This window comes from Colias croceus, chromosome 18 (assembly GCF_905220415.1).
Source record: "Colias croceus chromosome 18, ilColCroc2.1".
NCBI classification, from domain to species: Eukaryota; Metazoa; Arthropoda; class Insecta; order Lepidoptera; family Pieridae; genus Colias; species Colias croceus.
In genome coordinates, this window is record NC_059554.1 from 1,590,262 (window position 1) to 1,610,178 (window position 19,917).

General features: G+C 33.4%; 2 protein-coding genes across 5 annotated transcripts in view; one reads left to right on the forward strand and one right to left on the reverse strand.

The window, feature by feature from the left end:
- The window catches only part of LOC123699494 (cell growth regulator with RING finger domain protein 1-like), a 44,712-nt gene extending 39,018 nt beyond the window's left edge, over window positions 1-5,694 (reverse strand). For both annotated transcript variants that reach the window (XM_045646442.1, XM_045646441.1), the window contains exon 1: window positions 5,229-5,694. In XM_045646442.1, coding sequence (XP_045502398.1) covers window positions 5,229-5,326 — 98 coding nt within the window. In that variant the 5' untranslated portion in view covers window positions 5,327-5,694. The remainder of the gene's footprint in view (window positions 1-5,228) is intronic.
- A 3,606-nt stretch (window positions 5,695-9,300) lies between these two features.
- Window positions 9,301-19,917, forward strand: part of LOC123699842 (cyclin-dependent kinase-like 4) — a 32,528-nt gene continuing 21,911 nt past the window's right edge. For 2 of the 3 annotated variants that reach the window (XM_045646881.1, XM_045646880.1), the window contains exons 1-3: window positions 9,301-9,566; window positions 15,822-16,011; window positions 17,984-18,103. In XM_045646881.1, the coding sequence (XP_045502837.1) occupies window positions 9,436-9,566; window positions 15,822-16,011; window positions 17,984-18,103 (441 nt within the window). In that variant the 5' untranslated portion in view covers window positions 9,301-9,435. Of the gene's footprint in view, window positions 9,567-14,749; window positions 14,938-15,821; window positions 16,012-17,983; window positions 18,104-19,917 lie in introns of those variants that run through there. The other variant, XM_045646882.1, reaches the window with a different exon arrangement.

Genomic DNA, 19,917 nt, shown 5'->3' on the forward strand with positions numbered 1-19,917 from the left:
ATAACTTTTCATAGTGGTAACTACCAATTAAAATATTTTTTTTTTATTAAGTATTTGACTATTATTTTTTTGTAATTTGTGTATTTCATAATTATTATAAAAGATATGTTTATTTAAAACATACACTTTTACACATTAATTAAATATACGCAAAGCAAGAAAAGCCGCGGATGAACACTAGTGTGCAACAAACAAAAGAGGATCTTAACACAAAACCTGTCATACCAACAACAAAAAGTACCTTTACATTTATGGAAAGTTGGTTAAAAACAAAAGGCATCTTAAACACATCCACAAGGCATTGACCTGTCTCTACAATTTGTCATGCATATCATATTACAATTGACGGTAGCAAATTACTATGAACTAAAATTTACACAATATTTGAGAAGTGTGAATTTGCTAATAGTATTACAAACTTATATGAGAAATAGGACAGATTTAATGTTGTTTTTTTGTTACCATTTCACTCAAAAAGTATTATACCAATTACTTCAGAAAATTAACATTAGAAAGTTATGTTTACTGCATATTAAAGGACCACTAACTTGTCTATACAAATATTATAAAGAGGAAAGGTTTGATTTTTTGTTTGTTTGTTTGTATGAATTGAATAGGCTCCGAAACTACTTGGCAGATTTGAAAAATTCTTTCACTGTTGGAAAGCTACATCATTTCTGAGTGACATAGGATATATTTCATTTTCAAAAAAAATAGGCATCCTTACTTAAATTACGATAACGTAATCCAAGGTGTGAAAAAAATATCAAAAAACTACCTTACATCGCGTGCGCTGCGAAAACTATTGATGATAGAACTAAATGATATACTACATTTTTTTAGAACACACCATTATCTACAAAAAATCAGCGGCAGCATATCTCTAACTATTACAGTCATGTCACAATAAGCGTTTTTTTATTGAAAAAAAGAAATTAAAATACCACCGCTACAAAAAGCTCTTTATTTGTACCTTGGTATTAACCCTTATCAAAATAAATGATGTATTATTTAAGACTGCTTCAATATCTTTATATTACTTTTTGAATTATTCGATTCTGACAATCCATTCAAAAGATATCACGAGTTAAAAAAAAATTAAAAAATAAACTGTATTCGGCTAGCTATGCGTTGTAGGCGTCACTCGGGCAGGGGTACGGGAGGGGGGTTAAGATCACGAAATAAAATTGCCGCGCGGCTTACTCGCGCGGTCGGCAGTCGGCTCCCTACGTGATGGACGTGTGCGGAATTTACGCTTGATAATAATTCGTTTAGTAAGTAACAAAACCGATTTAAAAAGTTCTTTTCAGAACTAAACCCATTTATATAAAATATATGTGTTAAAATTAACAAATCTAAATGTAATGTTTAATGCCCGTGCGAAGCCGGGACGGGCCGCTAGTCTATATTAAATAAGAAAGTAACATTAATAACTCAGCCCCCGTAATCACAGACAATAGAAAATCTATTGTGTCGTGGACCGATCGGGCCGCTCGGGGCTTAACGGGTTAATCAAAATTATTTATTAATTATGTTTATTTTAACTAATGATGATATTTTTTAATCTATACTATAATATAAAAATGAATCCCAAAATGTGTTGGTAAGCGCATAACTTTAGAACAGCTGAACCGATTTCTTTAATTATTTTTTTATTATATTCCTTGAAGTATGAGGATGGTTCTTATCTAGAGAAAACGTGAATATGTACCACGGGCGAAGCCGGGGCGGACCGCTAGTATTTATATAAATCTGAAGAGTTTGTTTGTTTGAACATACTAATCTCAGGTACTACTGGTAGAATTTGAAAAATTATTTCAGTGTTAGACAGTACATACTCCATTCATTGAGAAAGGCTATATAGGCTATATAATATCAACACGCTTAGACCAACAGGAGTGGAGAAATGCCGGTAAAACCGCGGGGCACAGCTAGTCCTGTTTATAATAATTATTGTTGTCACATTGCTTATTGCCATATTGATCAGAACAGGCTTCTAGGACTGAAAATTTTCTATGAATAATGTTTATTCAGTAAATCTGAGAATCCGTTTTAATGCATTTATATGTGTTAAGGATATCATGACAGAAAAATGTTTGTGAGGTCAACTAGTAATTTTAAATAAAATTTTAGAATATGCATTCTCATTAAAATTTCTTCATTTACAATTATAAAAGCATTTATAATTGTGAATGAATGAATGAATGAATGAAAAATTCTTTATTGCACACAAAAATACAAGATTACAAAAAAGAATGATACAAGTATGTGTGAATGTAAATTTTTTATAAAAGCACGTGCAATAAAATTGATTTATATCCTAGGCCACCTGGGTTTTGTAATAACATAACTTCATTAAATTTTCAATGCCTAGTAACCACTGGCTTATGAACTAACTAGTTTTAATTTATCTATACTATAAAAATAAATTGCAAAATGTGTTGGTAAGCGCATAACTCGAGAACGGCTGAACCGATTTCGTTAATTCTTTTTTTATAATATTCCTTCAAGTACGAGGATGGTTCTTATGTAGAGAAAACGTGAATACGTACCACGGGCGAAGCCGGGGCGGACCGCTAGTATAATATAAAAATATTATAGAATGATATTTTTTTATTAATTTGCTAGAAATAAGGTTTTAAACACAAAAGTATGGGAAATTAGTAGATTACAAGCATAGAAGTTTAATAACAAATATGTAATCTTGTTCATTTCATTATTTCTGAATTAGCATCATAAAGACTTATAATTAATTTCTAAAAACAATTCTAAGGAATCCGATATTTTTGGAATTTTTATCTTTTATTTATTTTAAGTGCAAAAACTTGTCTTTAATTGTAGTTTAAATAGGTATCAATTGAACATTTGTTTTCATTTCTGCAGCAAAAAATCTTGTTTTATAGCTGTGTGTACACAGCATATCTATATATATAAAAGAAAGTCTGTATGTTCCAACACTTATAACTCGAGATCTGCTGAACCAATTTTCATGGTTTTGGATTTGTTGGATTTGTCACCGCCCAGAATAGAAGAATAAATCATAAAAACAACAAAAACTAGACGAATAAATATTTTCCGAAAATTTTGATTTTCGTACATGTCAATCATTAGTTGTCAATCCTGTCAAATACGGAAAATAATGTTTGACATTCATGCGTTCAAAAATGTTATTATGTGTAAAATAATTAAAAAGTAAAAAGGGTGAATTAATATTGTTTGTATTTATTTTAAAATCAATTATTAAATTTTAAAAAGTGCAATAAAAGCAGATACATAAAAATTCCTCAAATGTTTGTGTTTACGCGTGTTTTCAGAAATTTATAAGGTATTTTGTGGTATTTTTAATGTGGAACTAACCAAGAAGGTTGGTTCGATTAATTATTGAAAAAATTCTATAAAAATGTAAAAATTCTGACAATTATATTTTGATGCGATTTCGTCGACTGCGTCAACAATATAAACAAGCTAAATTGCGTTTTGAAGATTGCAACCATTTATGCGATGCAATTAGCACAGAAGAAGATGCAGAAAATGTTGGTCTATTATGTTATTTTACCGGCGACATACACAGGCAGCCCAAGTGAATATGCGCAAGATGCAATGACATCATAATATTATGTTCGTCATTATGGTCGGCCAGATTTATTCATTACATTTATATGTAATCCGAAATGGATGGAAATTGTTCAACTGCTGCTTCCCGGACAAATATCAAGTGATCGGCACGACATCACCACACGTGTTTTCAAGCAAAAAATCCGATCACTGTGTGAAACACATCTTTGGGATTATTCAATGCTGGATGTATTCAATCGAATGACAACAATCTGGCTTGCAGCATGCACATAATTTGATTAGTCGAAAGGATTCGGGCAGATAAAATATATGAGTGTGCGGGGATTGATAATCCTGAAACCGATCCAGACCGACATGACGTTGTTATCATGGACCGTGTGAAACAATCAACCACCAAACACCATGCATGGTTGACAGCGAGTGTACCTAAAGGTATCCACGAAAATTGATGGCAGAGACCATCACAGCCAACGATGGTTACCCACTGTATCAGGGTCGATCGCCCAATGATAATGGTAGAATTATGACAACTAAAGTGAAACGAAACGAAGGTGTGGTCGACAACAGTTAAAGAATGAAAAGAGTTAGGTAATCCATGCTGCACAACTTATTAAAATTAAATCATTTTTCTCTGAGACGTGTTTGAAGTAATAAAATAAAATACTATTACCTATCAACCCATATAAATATTTATTTTGTATCATTGTATTACGTTCATCAAAGCCTTAATTAGTTCAGCTAAAAGGTAACACAACATTCATTGACAGGGCGATACAAAGTTCGCCGGGACAGCTAGTAACACATAAAACAAGATTTTTAATTATGTTTTAGATATTAGAAAAAATATTAGATATATATTTTAATACATATTATTATGTATATTCAACTGCATTAAAGTAAGAAGTTGAGCTTTTATTTATTATTCATATTTAATTTAATAAATAATATTAAAATAAACTTCATAATAAAGATAATGAGATAATATAACTAATTGTTGTTTTGTCAGCAATATTTATAGACTAAATTAACTATTTTGCCATTTACTAACATTTTTTAGTATTACAAGGGTATAGTTATATATTATGTACCTTAAAATAATTACCTACCTTTGTATTATAGCACATGTTAAATGATTACAAAATAGAAATAACTTATGAAATGGATAAATTATCACATTACTTATCTATGTAATATTAAATTTTAATGAAATCAAATGCATAGTATTTACTTGTGGTACTGTTTGATTGACACAAAACAGCTGTTTTTAAAAATAATCTATTTGTTAGGTTATGTGTCACATTGTGTATCTTTTTATCTTATTCTGAATACAGTTTCCAATTAGAGATTTATAAAGATACAGGATTCTTAGGAAATAAATATCAATTCACATACTTAGAAGTTAACTTTAAAAGTTAACTGTCTGGTTATCAACAATCATAATATAACTTATCAAAAAACAAACTGGACAATTTTTTTATTTGAGAGAACAAATGTGTAGGCGTTAACAATATTGCATTATAATATTGGTGATCACATGATTGAATTATGTTCAAATGGAAATATCCAATAAGAATGTCCCTATGTGCTCAGAGGTATTGTTTCAGCTTAATGTTATGATAAAACTATCTATAATAAAAATATACAACACTAACCTGAGTAGTATGACTAGCATGACAAATAGCGCTATCAAAGCGCCTATCATAATAAATATGTTAGGCAAGTCGGCTAACGTCAAGCCTGTGGATCCCATCTTGCCTTTCTTATCACAAACAAAACACAGAAAAGTACGAGAAAGTAAGACCACGGCACATCAGCTCATCCCTTGCACACAACACCACAATACCGTACCGTCGACATTGCCAAAATGTTTTCAACGAATATAGTGTTTATATTTCGTCAATAATACGCTATATCCACAGTTAGCCAACTATTTTACGCAATTGCATCAATATAATATCGTTTAACCTTGCCGATAACGGATCGAGCTAACGGTGTTTTGATTGTGTGTAATCAACAAAAACATTATCATTGATCGAAATAGAAAACAACGTCGCGCTCACGTACCGCACCTCACTACGACGGTTGACAGAATGAAAATAGAATGAAATGGAACAAGTAACAACTAAAGATCGAGTGAGAACGGCTGATTGTGATTAGCGAATGCGATTACACTGTATTACAGTATTGCCAGTATCCAAACTCAAAATTGCAAGAAACATAATCTTGGCTTAGTTTAAAAAAAAGCATTTTGAGCTGAATCGTATATAACAATAAACTAAAATAATAATACAATAAAAACAAACGATAAATTAAATCGTATTCTCAATCGTGATGTCATTCAGGCGTTGTATGATTGGAAATATCGAATTGATTGATCTGCTTTCTAAATTGTGAAAAGAAAGTTCGGTTATAGAGAAGTAGCTTAATATAGTGGCTATAAATATGTTCATGAATTATAAAATTTTTTAAAAACATTTTACCCACAAACCATGAAAAGTATTTTATTAGCAGCAATACCAAGCAGTCTGTTCATTTGACAGATACAGAATACAGATATACAAAGGATACCTACAACGAAACGAACTCAAAGATCTTTGCACTTGCTTTGCACTCAGTGTGTACCGGATTGGAAGGAGATAGAAATATAAATAAAAAGCGGCTGAGATAGAGATGTACTTAACCAATAACTATTCTCCGTCAGATGTTTCTGTAGTTGACTTTAGCACTTTTATTTAGAGACATTCGCTCTTTTATTTTAGGTTATGTATCTCAATTCCATAATACACGGGTACCATCATAAGGTAGGTGCCCGGTCCTTTGGAAGGCTTACGTGGGGACACGGATCCAACATGCAGAGGCCCTTTCGAGAACTTTACTATGTTGTGGGACACCAGCCGCAGCCTACCCATGAGTGCACTATAGAGAAAAGTTTGGAAAATCCAAAAGTGCACGCCTCATAATCTCATCCTTTACAATAAAATTGATTATTTATAAAGGTGTATATAATATAAGTATGTAGATACACTTGTTCTCATGTGCCAATGCTCTTGTACTGTCTCAAAACAGTTGGAAAAGTAAAGAAAGCGGTACCGTAATAATTGAGCTATTTTTCTTGTGGCCCCACCTAGATGTGAAACTGCGCAGGTTTAAGGGACTAACTACCAACTTATTTTTTTAAACCTTGGCTTATAGTATAAAGAATCGAGTTTATAATGGTGAATTTTGAGTACACTATAAATATAAAAAAGGTCGATATTTTTTTTGTTTATTTAATAACAATTAAACCACATCGAATCAGACCCTGAAAAATGAAAGGGTTCTATTCCTGAGCATACTCAAGCGTAAGAGAAAAAAAAGACTCGATTAGTAAAGTATTTCGGTCGCTATCGTGTTAACAAGAAAATCCTCCGCACATACAGACACACGGACGTCCAAGACAGAACTTTTTTAAACTGTTTTTTAACTAGTTTAAATAACAAAAATGACATCAAAAATATCATGAATGTTTAAAATAGTGTTTTTTCTTAATATGTGTGTGTATGTATTATCTTACAAGTGTAATGTATGATACATAAAGACATTTTAAGTTTGAAAAATCAGATGTTTCGCGCGAAGTGACAGTAGTACCCACCTCAACGCTTCGCTTATGAGGCGTGCAATACAGCCCTGGGCAGTCCGCGGCCGATGTAGGACTATTGCAAGATAAGGAAACAAAATAAACTGGGCTATGGAAAGGGATGTTAATGGACCGGAATTTAGGACTATGGAAGACTATGGCACCTGCCTTTCTACTAAAATATAGCAAAAAATTGTTGGCAGGTGGTGACTCGCCCTCTCACTGTATGGGCCCCCGAAATAAGTCGCTGCAATAGTGCGACAAGGGGGCAACATATTGTGAGCAGCTAAGGGTGGAGAGGCGTCCCTGGACTTTAAACTACGATCACGCGCTCCCTGAGGGTCCAGCATCACGTGCCCACTCGCCACTTACGATTCGCATCCACCCTTCGAGCTAAAAGCTCTCGCGACTCCACTCTGGCCGGCCGGTTAAGGCAAGCCAGAGGTGGGGGTCCTGTCCTCGTCAGGCTTCACTCCGACCGGCCGGTAAAGGCAAGCCGGAGATGAAGACAGGGTCCTCCCCCGGGAGCACTCGGTTCCCGCGGGGTCGCTACTCCCCGACACCCCGCCACAAGGTGTCCTGCGGGTTGACTGATTGCACGGGTGGAATATCTACTGTCACGTAGACAATAGATATTCCAACCGTGGGCGATGGGGTCGTCACATCCCTATGCCCTTAGGTTATTATTATTACGATTTACATTACACCTTACCTATCTACTTTACATTCATCATAACTCCTGTTAGATTGATAAAAATAATTAGTAAGTAGGCACCTTATTACTTTCACTTATATCTTCATTTATAAAATTAAACTTTGATCTTGATTATTTAATTAAATATGAAAACAGTCAACCTTCAAAATTGTTTAAGCAAAAGAATATCGTATCTATATTATTAAACAAAATCTATGTAGGTGGCTTAGGTAAGGTAGGTGGATAAGCGGCAAAGATGGCACTTATCTACCATTAGACCAATTATTCAATAAGCTATCATGGGACATAAAAAAAAAAATTTATTTATAAGAAAGGAAAGGAACTTACTAAGTAGGTACGTAGATATCTATATATTTTCTCATTTTCTCATTCTAATTATTGAGAGTTACAATTATTAACATAAATTTCTAGCTACCCTCCCCGCTTTGCCCGTTGTACATAATATTATAAATAGCAAGACTCACGGATCATGTACTATCGAACGGTGAAAGAATTTTTGAAAACGGTCCAGGGTTCATGAGACAGAAAAAAAAAGATATTTAAATAAATTGTTCAGCCTTATTATTAGGTATTACTTTAATTTGAGAAGAGATTAATTAGTTTAAATATTTTATTTGTACATTACTTATTGAAAATAGCAACTAACGGTAAAATTTAACAAAAACAAAATATTAGTACCTACTACCACAGATACTATATTATTAGAACTGATTCATGATTGTAAAACACAAATGAACGGCTACCGATACTAATAGGTTATTGTTCGTAATTTAACGGTAGTCGCCAGTCGGTAATATCGAAATTGAAAATATAGGTCTATCGTTTGAATTGGTTTACGTTTGTATTATTCCATCAATCGTACTATAATGAATGTCAGGGCGGGTCAAAAGTATTTTTTAAAATTAAAAGAATAAAAACATAGGTCCATATACGTATTTTGTTTTGAAGGAGAGTGAAAATTATATTTCCCGGTTTATTGCCTAATCTTGCACGCCTTGCAGTCACAATTGCATAAAAAATGCAAGGCAAACACAGACTAACTGTTAAATCCAACAACAAAGAAAATATGTGATCTTTTTCCTATAGGTGGACTTATTTTAACATCTGAATCTATTTTTATTTTATATATTAATCGTCCTAATTTTGTGAGCGATGTTACGGCATTTCACCAGTGCTATTTATGCCGCAACTAGCATATAATTTAAGCCAAACTGAGCATTATTTTTCTTTAAACGTTGAGCGTAGAATAAAGTTATATAATATGTAGGTACATAAATAATTATCTGCAATAAACGTTCAATTTCACCATTCCTTTAGCCCTACCACTGCGGTTGTCATGTACACAGGCTAGCAGAAACTGTAAACAAACCCTGCGATCGATATATTTCTGCTCACCACGTAAAGGCTTTGCAGCTTTCGCGACGACAACCTGTGTCTATAAAAATTCTATAAAAAAAATAATCTGTCAAAATTTTGACTTGCACATTTTGGCGGGAAATGTTTTGTTGTTCGTCGTCCGAAAACGCGAATGAATAGTGTTGAGCTGCTGGATTTGAAAGTTGACAAACTGTGGAACAACGTGGCTTCCTGTATGGAGAAATGGTTCGGTGATAAACGGCTGTGGTTATTTGGTAACAACCTGCCGCTATTGCCGAGAAGGTGAGTGACCATGACCTTTTAATATTGCATGCGACTAATGTATACAAGTTATAATAATCAAGCTGTGATATGTTCAAAAAAAAACTAAACAACGACAAGTTTACCGTTTTTAAGGTCGATCAATAGGTCACTAGGTAATGATAATTCTGAATAAATATTCTATTAAAAAATAAATAAAGCCAACTTCTACATCAACAAACATCCAAACGTAGATGCCGATTTTCTAAAAGAAGCAGCGTAAGTACCTACCTATTAAGGTTACACTGGTACTGAATCAATATCGAAGAAATAAATAATTTTGAATTTACCTTTATGAAACGTTGGAGAGTATTAATACACATTTTTTATTTTTTATAAAATGGTTTTGTATTGTTACCTACCGATCTTATTACCGTACCTACCTTTCGAATTTAGAAATATTTAAATTACCAAACATATGATAGGTAATCTAACTACTTAGTTAATTATTAATTTTACATTTCTAATATTTTTGGAGATTAAAATATGTATTAAAAATTTTGACTGGCCGGTTGGCGTGGTTGGTAGTGACCCTGCCTTCCAAGCCACTGGTCGTGGGTTCGATTCCCACCCGGGGCAAATATTTGTGTGATGAACATAGATGTTTGCTCTGTGTCTGGGTGTTAATTATCTATGTGTCGTGGTCATATCGTAGATTTGATCATTTCATGATATGAGTGGCCATTTCACGAAATGGTCGCATATCGTGAAATGGCCAATTTAGTTTGGCCACATCATGATGTGGTTTGGGCAGATCAATGATAAGAAATCGTTTCACGATATGGCCAATTAACGCACGGTTTTTTCATGAAATGATCAAAATTATTTGATCATATCGTAAAATAGTTACATTAATCGTTGGTAGAAGCGCTGCAAGCTCTGTGTTTATGTGATAAGATGGCGGCCGCTGGCGAATATTAAATTATTCGCAGTTAAAAACGTTTAATAACAATATTATGAAGAAAGTCATAGCAAAGAATTTACGACGAAGAGGTACGAGTACTATGGAAAATGTGGATATCTTATATTATGTATTTAAGAAAAAATGCGACTTAAATAAGATAATTTAAGAAACTACTACTACCTATGTACCTACCTGCATGCGAAAGAAAACACGAACCAGCTGAACAAATTTTGATATTCGTTTTTTATGCGGATCAGTTGTTTCATGAATAAACTGTAAAGCACACGCTAGCTAATCCGATTGCTATAAGTTACTAAATACAATAAAAATTCGAAAGCAAGTAAAGAAAAATAGGTAGTTAATAATATTAAAACCATTTAGTCTACGTAATCATAGTGTGTACTATGGTCGCAGTATTGAGAAAATTCTAGAACTTACCTAAAAAGTTAAATTAGAATTTTTTAACTATTTTTATCAAAAAATGTTAAATTAGAATTGCTATCGGTCACACGAATCACTTTCATAACGCAATTAATAACCTCACGTTAAGAATTAAGATATTCATAAAATTTATGTTCAGAAGTCGATTTAAAAATAAGGTATATTTTTCTTTATATTCTTCCCCGTCGTGGTCGAAAAACGTTGGCAAAGATATTTCGGGTAAATGAAACAAGTAATTAAACGAATAGTACTATTTATTTTAATTATGTATCTGTTACTGAAAATTTGTATACAGATATAATTTTTATCTGAATTATATTACATCGATCTGCTATTTTCTTAGATCATGCTATTTTGAATTTTTTCAGCTATTGCATAGCTTCTATCGCGGGCCTTGAGCGCGGGGACCGAATCCAGAAATTCCGTAACGAAAATAACCTCACGCTCCCCACTCCGACGGGCACGGAGTTGTGGCTTGAAGGCATACTATGCAATAGCTTTACCGCGGCAGTCCCCGAGTGCCACACGTTGTTTTTTTTTAGAAATTATCAATTAATTTGTACCTATGTATTAATATGTACCTATGTATATAATTAATATTCAATTTATGTGTGCTAACTTTCTTCATAAACAGATAATCAAGTTTCCGCTCAAAATAACGGCGTTAGATTTGATACTTCTAAGATGGGTAAAAATGTTTTTATAAATATTTAGCAGAGTTCTCAGCACAAAAGAGTAGAAAAATTACAATGGAAATAGAACCGCCTAGTCGTAGTCGCCGGTTGGCGGTTACCCTGGTTCGAGGTTGAAAAAATAAAAAAAAGACGGGTTGCACTCCGGGAGTGCCGGCAGAAGTGAAAACTTGATTATTAACGTTCAGCATGTTTGATATTTTGGAATGGTATCCGTCTTACGCTTTTTCGATCAGGCCACGTGTCCTGACGCGAGTTAGATTTTATACCCAACGCCGCTAAAGAAGTTTTCACTTCAAAAATATATGCATTGTGTTACTCAATTATTCCATTAATTATTCCATACGAAAATGCTTTATCAAAATAGGTCGAGTAGTGTTAAGTTTGATTTCTGTTTTTTACCACTTAGGTAAGATTCATATTGGTTGAATTTAAAGATAATTAATTAGAATAATATGTTATTGTCTGTCTTCTGTCTGTTCGTTGCTGACTTTATTTGCCTGATTTTAATGTTAGGTATATTTTTTATACGCAATTTATTATTATCTTTTGTTGTACACGGCTTTATCGAAGTATTGCAAAATTAATTAATTAGCATGTTTTACGTGACATTTCATTTTTCCTTTATCTTGTATCGTAATATTGGAATCACACCATTGTTACTCAAGGGTTACATATTTTTTTATTACAAGTTTTGTTTATTATTATCATTACTAGGTATCTATTATAATACTGTCTATAATATGCTCAATTGTAATACGTTGTTGCGCCCAGTGCCCACAGGTTGCGCCATAACTTGAAGGTATGCGAGCAAAGCTGTGAGTTCGTATACCTACCAAAAAAAAAAATAATTTTATGAATTGAGAAACTCTGTCGCTTTATTAATTAGAATAGACATTTCTTATTTATCATTTCATAAAATTTCTAATATCGTATGGCATACTTTAAAGTCACTGATTAAACTCCTTCTGACATAGTCGAGTAAATATTAAGACGAGCGAGATGTTGTTTAAGTCGCAGGCAAATGTATGCACACAACATATTTATACATTTTAATTCATATGCTAATCTATGTTAGATTGAACTGGGTAGAAAGTGTCAGTGACCCATGTTATGAATGCTAATTGCCAGTTCCGAAATTTTATGTTTTCAGCATGATTCACAGTCACAGTAATTACAGTATCATCTCTAACTAGGTTAAATGTTGAATACCTAGTTTCCTTTAAATAAATATATGAGTATTTGGATTATCAAAGTCCAAAGAAAAACAAATAGTAGGTACGCTACAACTCTACACGGCAAAGTCGCAAAGTAATAACAATACAATCAGATACTTGTAGGTGTACTTTGAACGTTAAGTATTGAGATAAATTGAATAAGTAGATCCTTTAACTAGGTACTAATTTTGTAAATTTGGCTGTATAAGCCACGACATGTGCCTTATACCTTATACCTATTCTGTGCTAATACTGTGTAACATTCCCGTCCGACTAGGGCCCTTCCGGCCTCCTCCACTCAAGCGACAGCCCAAGCCGAGGTTCTAAGTCCCCGTCAAGGGGGGACGCCCTTGCACATGTCGCGTCCGCGTTAAAAAAAGCCCTTCTGGCTAACATTGAGAGACACCACACAAAAAAAAAGAAGTGTGGCACTCGGGGACTGCCGCGCCGCGGTAAAGCTATTGCATAGCATGCCTTCAAGCCACACCTCCGTGCCCGTCGGAGTGAGGAGCGTGAACGTGAACGTGAACGTGAGCGGGACTGAATCCAGAAATTTTGTTACGGAATTTCTGGATTCGGTCCCCGCGCTCAAGGCCCGTGATAGAAACTATGCAATAGCTTAAAACTGTGTAACATTAGGTACAATAGGTATGTTTGAAGTCGCGTTAGAGAATTATTTTATTGAGTTATATTCTTTGCCTTAACCGCTAAACCACACAACTGTAATCCGACCCTACCTACCATAATTATTTCATAATTCTTATTTATTTACGTACCTAATAATTACATATTATTTAATAATCAATTACGAAGGCTAGACAAGACAAGGCTTTTTACTAGTTTCCTACGTCGATTACTGTTTATTCATTTTTTTGAACCTTTACGTTTCATTTATTAGTGTTGTATTTAAAATAATATAAAATGTTAACACAATGTTATTACGGATGTTACTATGCAAATTATATTCATAATGTAATACTACATAGAGTATATTTAATTAGATTAATAAATTAAACATAAAGTAACAATAAGAAATATGTAATTTAAATGTTTGCTATATAGGTTTCTAGATAAAATCTTCTGTTTTTTTTTGTGTTAATTATAATAATTAATAGTCTTGAATATATTATGTCAATCAATACTGACCTCGGTCACTGACATTTTCTTCACAGTTCAGTGACTAGTGAGTAGTGACTAGTAAAGAAAAACAAATGAATTAATATAATAATTACTGTACTCATACAAATATTTACATCCTGCTTAAATATAATAAATGTGAAAGTTTGTGAGGATGTGTATGTGTTTGTTTGTTACTCTTTCACGCAAATGCTACTCAACCGATAACAATAAAATTTAGCACAAATATAGAGAGTAACTTGGATTAATACATAGGATAGGTTTTATCCGGAACGGGAACTATGCGGGTTTTTCTTTGAAAACGCGGGCAAAGCCGCGGGCGGAAAGTTAGAACATAATATTTTATGCATGCAATGTCCCGTTTGTGTTTATCGTCATACGGGTAACTTTTTATCGTAGAATTTTGTTTGATACAACCCTTTTGTGAACAATAGTGCGTTGATTCCACGTTGAATTGATTTTGAGATTTTTTTTTAACCATATATAGGGGGGAGCATAAATTCTTTTTTTTTGTTCAGAATTGTTCAGAAATTCTTTTTTTTGAACAGATTAAGATTTACTTATCAATAAAATGAGTGTATAGGTCTACCTATATTAAATTATTGAGTAGTGAGTAATACGACGTGTGTACGACCAATGCACAATAACACAGCACGATAATACCAAAAAGATATCCCCATGTTCATTCATAATGAGAAGAATATTAAATGTCAGAGTTCTGTCAGCATTGTGCACACAAAACTTCTTATCGTAATGTTTATTTAATAGCAATTTATTTGATTATGAGAAGCGAGTTTAAAGAAAAACCGATAATAATACGTTAAACGGGAATAATGCCCCAAAACAACAAAAGTTGACATATCGTGAGCGATCTCATTTATGGCCAAATTACAGTGATTCCAACAAATCATGAAAGGGGAAATCAATATTAGTATTATTTCCCCTTATGTTGTCTCTGCGAGGTATTTATTGCGACTCTTGATTTATTTTGAAACTCAAACTTGGCTACTTAAGCTTGGCTACTTGTTCATAAATTTACAATTTTCCGGTTCACTGGTCTTAACTCTTAACCAATTTATCAAAGGAAATATGAAGTCTTTGTGTTATTGTGTACGAGTAGGTGAATCGTAAAGTATACAAAATGCTTTAATCTTTATTTCCTAGAGAACAGTTTTAACAATTGTTACATCTTAACAAATTGTCTACACGAGCATGATGAAAAGAAGAGGTTTGATTTATGTGATCGTTAAACTCAAAAACTAGTTCACCGATCTTTATATTTTTTTCGCATTTTAGTTCTTTTCCCATTTTAAAATGCCCGAGTCATATTCTAGTTTTTATTTCTTACTAAAATTATTTCTTTTAAATATAACATCAATACCTATCCTACTTGTTTGTTTTCCTAATCACAATACGACTTTTAATTGTCTTTTCTCTACAATTATTTATCTTTCTATGTCATAACCATGTCCTTACCATAACACACTATAATACAGATAATAATATACTAGAACCTAGAACATAACCATCTGTCACACGTCATCATCATCACCATCATCAGCCCAATGTCTATATACGTTACCACTGCTGAGACACGGGCCTCCCATTCGACATGTCGATTTCCTCACGATGTTTGCCTTCACCATTCGAGCAGTGGTAATTTTAACACCTGACAATGATGTTTCTAAACCGGTCGTAGTTTTTTGTAATAAAAGTCTAGATAAAGTGGAACTAGTGAATTGTGTGTTCCTTTACTATAAAATGCAGTTCCATCAAGAGGTAACAATACAAAATATAAATTAAAATTTTAATACATATCATAAATCATTATTTAACTTATGCCCAGATCGCGCGCCTCAAGCCGCGCGATGGAACGTTACGAGAAACTCGCCAAGCTCGGCGAGGGTTCATATGGCCTGGTCTACAAGTGCAGGAACCGGGACACCGGCGAGATCGTCGCTATCAAAAAGTTCGTGGAGAACGAAGACGATCCGCTGATCAGGAAAATTGCGCTGCGGGAGATTAGGATGCTCAAGGTAAGATTATATAAAAGCAAGGTATATATAACTACTTGTTTACCGTGGTAAAAGGATGCTATATATGCAAGTGTAGGAGGGAAGGTGCAATTCCAAGAAGGGAGGATCCTTTACCAGGCTTCATGACAGTGTGGCTGGTAAGGCCCCAGCTGATTGATGTTGGGCAGTTGTATTTATGTTATGTAGCCATTGATGCACTATTTATTGTATGGCAATATATTTGGCGAAATATTTCACTTATGCTATCAGCGATTCTGAGATAGGTGTTGCTACTAGTTTAATTAGAAATAGGTTTATTTTCTCGGAGATAATAACAAACAGATCAAATTACTATTTATGGTACTTCTTCCATTTAAGCGATATCCTTTGCTAGACAGATTTCTAGAGATTTCGAAAACGAATGGTCTGTGTGCCTAGTGCGAGTTTTCATCGAGTACGAAACGTTACTATCGCGTCTGCGTCACAGCGAAATTTGTATGGGGAATCAAAGCTTCCCCATACGTCCGCTAGGGGCGCTGTTCGATTTCCCATACTAATTCGGCTGTGACGCAAACGCGATAGTAACGTTTCGTACTCGATGAAAACTCGCACTAGGCACACTGGTTGTATCTAATAGCCATCTTGGGCACCAGTTATCATAACTTTCTATATTTTATGTGACAAGAGGATTTATCTCTACTTTTCCTTCATGGTAGTACAATTTTAGTAAATTGCATATAATATAAATAGTACAGTGGTAAACTTATGAGCGTAGAACCAAGGCTGTGGGTTCCCGGTTTCAATTCCTTGTGGACTGAAAAGATATCACCCGTGTGTTGTATATTATAAAATCGTTCAGTGAAGCAGATATAAAACGCATTTGTCCCCATACCCCACAAAGGACAATTGGACGTCACTTAACACTGATGAAGTATTTATATTTCCTATCAAAACTTGACATATCAATAAAATGTTAGACTTCTACAAAGTAACAAATTGCATTTAAATTAAAATAAACTATTAGCACAGACAATCTATTAGTAAATATAGATATCCTTCTATCTGGCAATATGTTAGGGAGGTCGTTTATTTTCGGCTTACCATTAATGTTGTAAAGGTCAGGGTTGCAAGTCTAAGTTGCTTTTCCGACACGCGGAAAGTATCAATCATTCTAATCGCTTGGAGTCTAGAAGGTAGCTATGGTAGAGTTAAAGCGAACGATTGACGCAGGAAGAATATTATCTGCAATTTGGTACTTATTATTACTGCCAATAATTGATGATCGTATGAATTATTAAGATAAAATTAAAAGATTTTATGATAATTTGGCGTATAAAAATAATTAGGTATTTAATCGAATAATTCATGGAAAATATTCATCCGAAGCCAAAACCATGTTTGGTGCAATATAAATGTGCGAAAAGTTACTTTACTTTTCCGAAAAATACTTATATGAACTTGAAAAATAATGATCAATTAATTTTAAAATATGTAAATGTAAGACATAAATACATAGACTGTTTTAAAAAAATTATTACCTAACTACAGTTTCATTTTGAACATAGCGCGAGCGACCGTATCAAATCTTCAAAGCTCGTTGTTCCTACAAACTTCAAGAAACATTTGTTATACTTAAATAACTTTGTCTGTATCGTATACATATTTAATTAAAAAGATGTTAATAATAATTATGATATTTTGTAGAATAGGAATACCGAATATTTTAGTAATATCTGTAGATTTACTTTAGTTGTTAAGTAGTTAGTAAATCTACAGTTTATAACTTTTCTATCATTTCCCTTCTCAAAAGTAAGTTTTCAAGGAAAATTGCAAAATAAGAGCTCGGCTGATAAAAATCTTTTTTACTATTATAAGTACGTAAGCACATAAAAGGTGCACATAAAAGATGAATGACCTCGGTTTAAAAATCTCATTAAAGTGCAAGTTTATTTCAATAAAATGAGTTACAAATGTTTTTTGTTTGTTTGTCCAGAATCTGAAACACCCCAACCTGGTGAACCTCATTGAAGTGTTCCGAAGAAAGCGCAAGCTGCATTTAGTCTTCGAGTACTGTGACCACACTGTATTGCATGAGATGGAAAAATACCCAGCTGTAAGTTTAAGCTCAAATATATTATATCTATTTTATTATTTCTATAGAAAAATCTGATATTTAATGAATAAATTAGCGACTAATACGGTAAAAGGAATGGTATATATAGACTATGAACAAAAAAATAATATCAATAGAAAACCAATTAGGTAACAATTTTATTAAATTAAAAAAAAAAAACAACGGATATGCCAAATTGTACAAGAAATTTATTTCAAAGAATCATACATAATTGAGAAAGTCCGTCGAGCTCGAATAAATTGGTTAACAACAATAAAACAAAAACTTTACTTATTATGTGAGTAAACACCATGAATATTTAATCAATTATAAGAAAAAATCTCGTCAAATTATATAATAATCATTACGACATAACCATTATTCATACTTTTGTGAAACACGAATAAATCACACTTGTACTTTAGTTTTTTCAAGCACAAAACTAAAGCCCTTCGCACACGAGTCGTAGTCGTCTCGTAAGCTTAACGTCAAGATATAAGGCATTTGAGACCGCAGGTAATCTACTTACCGACAAATAATTGTTTTTGTTGCGTTGACGTACGGTTTTGCAGGACTTCAATAATTGAAAGCATGGCATTAACGGACAGACATTTTAATTATTTTTTATGACTGAAGATCTTACTTTCTCTTTACACGAAGGTGATCTTTTTATAAGTCGTAACGTTAAAAGTTGACTGTAGAAAGCGACCGATTTCATTGGGCACATCGATACATTCAAAATATAAACAAAACAAGAAAAAAAAGACGTGTGGCACTCGCGGACTGCCGCGGTAAAGCTATTGCATGCTATGCCTTCAAGCCTCACCTCCGCCCGTCGGAGTGGGGAGCGTGAGGTTTTTTCGTTACGGAATTTCTCGATTCGGTCCCCGCGCTCAAGGCCCGCGATAGAAGCTATGCAATAGCTTAAAAATTTGTTCGTTTAGCTACTGCTTTGCCCAGCGGCCACGCATACGATACAACGTAGTGTGCAAAGGGGCTTTTTAGTTTTTAGTTTACGATAACCACACGATAACTAAGATTAGCTTAGTAAATAAACAGATACCTAATATTATAATACAATACTGTAAAGGAGACATTAAAGTGGTTTGGGTACAAATAGAAGATAGTTAACCAAGAGCAAAATAGACAAATAGATGTCCTACAGATCAAAATTTACCAAACATTCACCCACAAAATACATTTGCAACACACAGCCATCACATACTTGTTGACATTAAAGACTTATCCTCAAATAGAGCCACTATATCCACGTTCCAAATACGTAACATGTGTGCATATAATATTGCACACTTATCTGTCGACATAGCCACACGTTCACGTGAGAGTCACTCACGTGTAACCTTAGAAATGCGGCTGATTTTTTTTTAATTATCACCTATTACGTCAAGGCAGTGGCGCGAAAAGTTTAGGGCTGACAGCCGAGTTTTTTTTTCTCGGTTATGGCCTATATGGCAATGAGCAACAGCCGAGTTGATACTTTTGTTCTTTTTTTGAATCGTTAACTTTTTTTTTGTTATAACTATCGTTAAGTGGAACATTTTTCCAATTATTTTTTTCGGATTCCAAAGTTATAATTATGTTATATTATCATTCATCATTTGATTTTTTCATCATTTTTTCATCGCAATCATTTGATTTTTTCTAGTTTAATATAACCTTATATTGTAAAAGTTCACCATTCATAAATTAAATAAAAAATTCAAATACTTCAGTCACAATAAAAACTGCATTATTACTTATATTATATATTAACTACATAATATTAAAACCATAAGTAATAACTAATTAGTAAG